General features: G+C 47.9%; 1 protein-coding gene and 1 non-coding gene across 4 annotated transcripts in view; one reads left to right on the top strand and one right to left on the bottom strand.

The window, feature by feature from the left end:
• The window catches only part of LOC123411036 (MADS-box transcription factor 51-like), a 48,270-nt gene extending 43,038 nt beyond the window's left edge, over positions 1–5,232 (top strand). For 2 of the 3 annotated variants that reach the window (XM_045103955.1, XM_045103954.1), the window contains exons 3-6: positions 4,044–4,105; positions 4,191–4,278; positions 4,443–4,484; positions 4,702–5,232. In XM_045103955.1, coding sequence (XP_044959890.1) covers positions 4,044–4,105; positions 4,191–4,278; positions 4,443–4,484; positions 4,702–4,770 — 261 coding nt within the window. In that variant the 3' untranslated portion in view covers positions 4,771–5,232. The remainder of the gene's footprint in view (positions 1–4,043; positions 4,106–4,190; positions 4,279–4,442; positions 4,485–4,701) is intronic. The other variant, XM_045103956.1, reaches the window with a different exon arrangement.
• On the bottom strand, positions 2,499–2,637 carry LOC123414460. Its single transcript, XR_006614424.1, has one exon. It is a non-coding gene; the product is annotated as a small nucleolar RNA Z247 (small nucleolar RNA).
• Positions 5,233–6,000: the final 768 nt, after the last annotated feature.

Raw genomic sequence — 6,000 nt, forward strand, 5'->3', positions numbered from 1 at the left:
AATAGTTTCGACACTACGCTCACCAACAAACGGAAGCTTATTTTTCCTAAGCAAACGTTCAACTAAAGAAAAAGATGCATGTCCTAGACGATCATGCCACCGTGTTGAAGAAAGTTTGACAGCACCGTAGGCATATTTATTTGATCCTTGATCTTGTGGAAGCAATGGGTAGAGTCCTCGAACACATCTACCGCGGTAGAGTATTTTCTTCGTGGCCTGATCCTTTATGAGAAAGAAAAAGGGATGAAATTCGAGGAAGACATGATTGTCAATAGCAATTCTATGAACTGAGAGCAGATTTTTGTGAGTGCTAGGAAGATGCAAGATTTTCCGAAGATGAATTTTTCGATGAGGGGTATGAATGACTCAGTGACCAATGTGACTTATTCTCATACCTGCACCATTTTCCATGTGGATCTGATCCTTGCCGTGGTACTTCTCACGGAGGGTTACCTTCTCGAGCTCACCGGTGAGATGGTTGGTAGCCCCACTGTCGAGGTACCAATTTGTGTCGACGCCGTAGGAGCCATCGGCAGTAGCTGCGACCTTCTCCTCATCATCACCGGATGCTTCGTCTTTGTCGAAGCGGTACCAGCAGTCTTTAGCCGTGTGCTCGAGCTTGCCGCATATCTGACAGCGCACGGCATCTGGGCGAGACCTGCTGGCCCCGCCGCGGCGCCCCTTTGTGTTGGTGGAGGAAGGGGGCCGTTACGAGGATGTTGTTAGGAAGTATTAGTATTAGTCTAGGAGTCCTTATTAGTCTATGTTTACTTTCCTTGTGCCTCAAGTCATGTGTAATATATATATATATGCCCCTTGAGCCTTCAATATAGATAAGTTGCTTTCCTAACATGGTATCAGAGCTTAGGTTATTTTTTTGGGCGCCGCAACTCTCCCTCCCGATCCAATCTTCTATTGCGCCGCCTTCTCTCTCTGGCCGCTAGCCTAGGTTTAGGTCTTCCAACGCTGCAACTCGTCCTTATGATCCAACTTTTTTTTCCCTCTCGATAGATCTGTTCTAGGTCGATCTCGTCTCCGCAGGGGCGGCTCGTTCTGCTGCTCTATCTGAGCAGGGGGCGGCTCGTCCTGATCTCTTGTCCGCCTCTATCTACTCCAGCCGCCGTTCCCGTCACTGGATCTCGCCCCGCCCCGGCTGCTGCCTGGATCGTATCTCGATCTCGCCCTGCTCCACCTGCTGCCTCGATCGGATCTCGTCCCCGCTCTATCTCGCGGCGGCTCCTGATCCAGAACGAGGCGCCGCCCCATCCCACTCCAACCCAAATCGAGGTTGCCTCGTCCATCTCAAGGCCGATGCCACCTCCTGGCCAGACGTATGACCGCTGCATGCACATTGACCGCTCCCCGTGAGATCCATCAAGCTGCGTGGCCGCCTGCCGCCCAGCTGCTTCGCTCGTGGAGCGTGGGCACCTGCTGCCCAGAATTTGGTGACACTATGACGTGCTACCCGGTTGTTCTTCGCTGCTGTGTTGGTTTGTCTGGGTTTGGTCGCTGTTGCCTGATGATCTTCGTCCGGTGTACCAGCTGCTACCTGATTCCTCTTGCTGCGTGGTGCTGCGTTTGCTCATGCATGCTAGCTGCTGCCTTTCCGTCACATACGTGGCTGGCGGTGCGCTAGCTTCTGCTCCGTTCCTATTTTGATTTCAACAACAATAAAAAAAACAGTGCTCATGTCCCCGTTGTTCCTAGTTCTTTTAGTTTCTATAATTCCGCTGCGTCCACCAAATCCGTTGATATTTTGTGTTTTCTCATGCCATGCGAGTCCACCATACCTTAGTCCGTCAGCCTTTCTCCGGTCCTGATCCTTTCTATACAACTTTTGTGGCCTATTTTCCCTTGTTGTTTTCTATAGGATTTTCTGGACTTCTTTTGCATTGTCAATCTATGTTCATCGTGCCTTAACCACCGAGCTTCTTTCACCGTCGGTTGTCGTGGGCTATGATTTTCTGCACAATGTTTTTTCCTCTTGATGTGCCATCTTCTTTTGACAACCCATCTTCTCTTGATACTTATCTTGTATCTTCAAGTGACGCGGTGTCTACCTCTGATGTGCCATCTCTTCGTTCTCTCCTTCGGTGACTCGACAAGTTTTGAAGACTCTTCATGCTACGACGACACTCTCAAGACGCGGATTTGGATTATCATTTTTTTAGTATTACACTTCTTCAAATGCAATGCTATTGCATACGCTTTGCATTTAAGGGGGGGTGTTAGGAAGTATTAGTATTAGTCTAGGAGTCCTTATTAGTCTATGTTTACTTTCCTTGCACCTCAAGTCATGTGTAATATATATATGCCCCTCGAGCCTTCAATACAGATAAGTGGCTTTCCTAACAGATGTGATCCAGAGGAGGGACCGTTTCCTCCCGATCTACCCCGCGAGCGACCACGGTAGCGAGAGGAGGAACCACCACGGCCTCAGGTCGCAACATTCGCGGACGACTTGAAACCGCCGGATCCCTGGAACATAGCCGTTCTCTGATCAAAGTTACTGAGCATGGAAAACAGTTCGTCGAGGGAAACCGGGGTGACGCGAGCGTCAAGAGCGGAGACAAGGGGTTGATACTCCATGTCAAGGCCGTGGAGGATGTAGGAGATGAGCTCATCGTCGGTGATGGGCTTGCCGGCGGCCGCCAGCTCGTCAGCGAGGCCGCGCATGTGGGCGAAGAAGGTGGGCACCAATTGTGTGCCCTTTTGCGCGCCCACCAAAGTCGTGCGAATGTTGTTGACGCGGCTCATGGACTGGGAGGAGAACATGCCGGCGAGAGTCGTCCACAGCGCGTGCGCCGTGGTGATCGCGGTCACCTGGACAAGCACCTCTTTGGAGAGGTTGTTCAGCAGATAGCCCAGCACTTGCTGGTCCTCCCGAACCCAGATCAGGTGTAGAGGGTTGGGCTCAGAGGATTCCTTCCCGTCCTTGTCTTTGGAGGTAAGGATCTTGGCCGGCTCCGGTGATGTGCCGTCGACGTAGCCAAAGGCGCCCGTTCCTCTTAGCTGCGGCGTGATCTGCGCGCGCCAGAGGATGAAGTTGGTGCGGGTAAGCCTCTCCGTAACTCGGCCATTGAGGTTTGGCTGGGAGGCGCCGGAGGAAGACATAGCTAGGGTTTGTTTCGCTAGATGGTTTGGAAAAGGAAAGCTCTGATACCATGTGCGAACTTGCGGAAACGTCTTACCCTTGTTGGGCGACGTGATGCGTGTTTATATAACAGGTTGCAAGCCTGGATATGCGTACAAGAGATTTGAAGAGAGTTACATCTTGGAGAGGAAGAAAACTAGAGATAGATATTTGAATACATAATGAGATAAGAGGTTTAAACAACTACCTATAGTCTATCTCTATCCAAGATATTGCTGCGGTTTAACACGCATCTCTTCCATCTCCCTCACAAATTGAGCCTTAGTGGTAAAAGACATTGTTTTATTTAGGGCCGAAATGACACTATCAAGATCTAAGGACTGATTTTCAGCCCAAAAACAGCCTCGCTAAATGCTTCTCCAATGGTTAAGTTATTAAGTAGCATATAACCATCTTCCAAAGTGAAACTAAATCCAGGTGTAAAGAAAGAAGAAGTCAGTACAGATGCATGACAAGGAAAATGTGACATAAAAGTTTCTCTTTTAAGCTAAGTATCCTCCCAGGAGAATAGGTTTCCTGTTTTAATCCTAGATCCTGTTTCTAGCTACAGTTAAGCACTTGACAAGGGAAACAGGACTGTAGACATAAAAAGGGTATGATGGAGATTAGTTTATCGGCGATTGACAGCAATCTCGAAGTAAACAGGTTGCATTTAAATTTTCAGGCTTGAATTCAATCTTGGATAGGTCCATTTTGGCTAATTACCTAGGTAAGCAGCTGCGGTAGAGAATTAGTGCCGGTAAAGTTGGTACATGCATCGGAGATTTAGTTCCAACCTCATACATGGTTGGGTTCTCCAGCAAGTTACCCGAACATGTCTTCATAATTTAGAAGGAACGGCATAACCATCTAAAGAAAAACTAATCCGCTCTTTCGATTCTTTGAACAGCTAGATCTGAACGAGCAGTCAGCTCCGGAGTCAGTATCTGCACTAAATAACTTCGCTCAAATGTAATTACTCATCACACATCCATACACTGCTCCACGCTGTGCCTAAGATGATATAATTCGCATTACACACACTGTCTAATTTCAGGGCCCTGGAACTAGATGTTAAACAGATGAGCTTGGGTGAGCTAACCCGCTTCGAGGAACTTGTTACAGAAGCTTTGACAGTTGTTAAGGTCAGCTAGTTCTTTATGGCCACAGCATCCTAGCGTACATTTGACGGCCACCTGCATTACAATTTTATTTGCGATTTTTTATTTGCGGCGGCATTTGCAATGTTAATGAATGGTACATGTATATATACAAATTGTCTGAGCTGCATAATTCTGTGCCTGTGCAGAGCATACGCATTACTAAGGTGGCTGAGCTCACTCAAACTGAGGTTAGCTTGAAAAACTGAAGCTCCAGTATTCTCTCTAATGCAACTAATGTGTCAGTACTCAGTATTGATGGATAACAAATACGAACATAGCAAACAATTGTTATGAGACTTGGCTGCCATGCATATATGCGTATGCTTCGACAATTGTTCATTGATAGTTAGTCTTCATACATTGGTTGGGCTATTACTTTATATTCTTGTTGTTCCCTGTTCATAGGCGAGATTAAAGAGAGATCCACAGCAGAAAGGGAACAACTGGTCGGGCCAAGAGTCAGGAAAAGAGTGAGGCTGTGAGAACGTTCTGGAAAGGAGAGGCTATATACGCAGGTACAATCTACATCTGCAGTCAGACGTTCAGAACCTGCAGCCAATGCTCATACTTGCAACAGCCGACTCGGTTTATTGCCTAAGAAGCCTCCTCAGGAAAGAAGCAGCGTGAGCTCTGCTAGTTTGCTATGTATTGCCTAAGAACACCGAGCTCAAGTATCTTCCTGTATCAGTTACGTCTTTCTTACGAAACAGCAGGGGCTCTGCTATTTATTGCCATAAGAGCAGCTCAGGTATCATCAATGTGTTGTCGCATTGTGTCAAACACTTGTTTTGTTTTCGTCCATGTACATGCTTGTACTTGCATTCGTTTGCCTGAGCTCGAGTTCATATGGTGTAAATCCGGGCAGAATGTTAAAAAAGAATGAACTACTCCCTCTGTTTCTAATTCTAAATATAAGTTCTTATAAAGATTTCAGTAGCAGACTACGTACGAATGCATACAAACATATTTTAAAGTGTGATTCATTCTTTTTGTTCTGTATGTAGTATCTAATAAAATTCCTAAAAAGACTTGTATTTAAAAACGGAAGGAGTATTTGTTAAAAGTTTTCGAAGTCTGTACTATTGAAGGGAACTTTGTATGTGTTCCCCACCCCTTCCATGGATTCACATCCCCTCCCACCGATTTTTTGCTCGTTCCATCTCCCACCGGTTTTTCCACCCTCATACCGTCCTACAATCTCTTCCGCAGTCTCCATCCTTCAGCAGTTCAGCAGATCTATTTCCTTACGCGCGCCTTCCAGTTTTCCCCTCCGCCTGCACCTCCATGACCTCCTCTCTCACCTTGGCCCGACGACTGCCTCCCTCTTCTTCTCCCACGACGTCTGCAGGGGGACGGAGAAGAGCTCGACTTCCCCATGGGGCTCAACGCCTGCTGCGGGTGCGCCCGGGCTCGCTGCCCCCTTGTACGTCTCGACCTGCACCGCCGCGACGCAACCTGTAGTGGATGATAACAGCGGTGCAGAGGATGGGCCGGAAGATTGTGGGAAAGTTTGCGCTGGGGGAGTTCACAGTGCTACTCCGGATGTAATGGGACATGCCGTGGAGCACAGTGGAGCTGTTCGACACCAATGGTTCAGGTGGCGAGAAAGGGGAGGTCTTGCAGGTGGAGTGGCAACTCCAACCGGCCACCAGACGGAAGATTTGTCCCTTTTTTTTGTCCGTTTGCATAACCAAACGGAAAAGG

Source organism: Hordeum vulgare, chromosome 7H (assembly GCF_904849725.1).
Source record: "Hordeum vulgare subsp. vulgare chromosome 7H, MorexV3_pseudomolecules_assembly, whole genome shotgun sequence".
In the NCBI taxonomy this organism is placed as follows: domain Eukaryota; kingdom Viridiplantae; phylum Streptophyta; class Magnoliopsida; order Poales; family Poaceae; genus Hordeum; species Hordeum vulgare.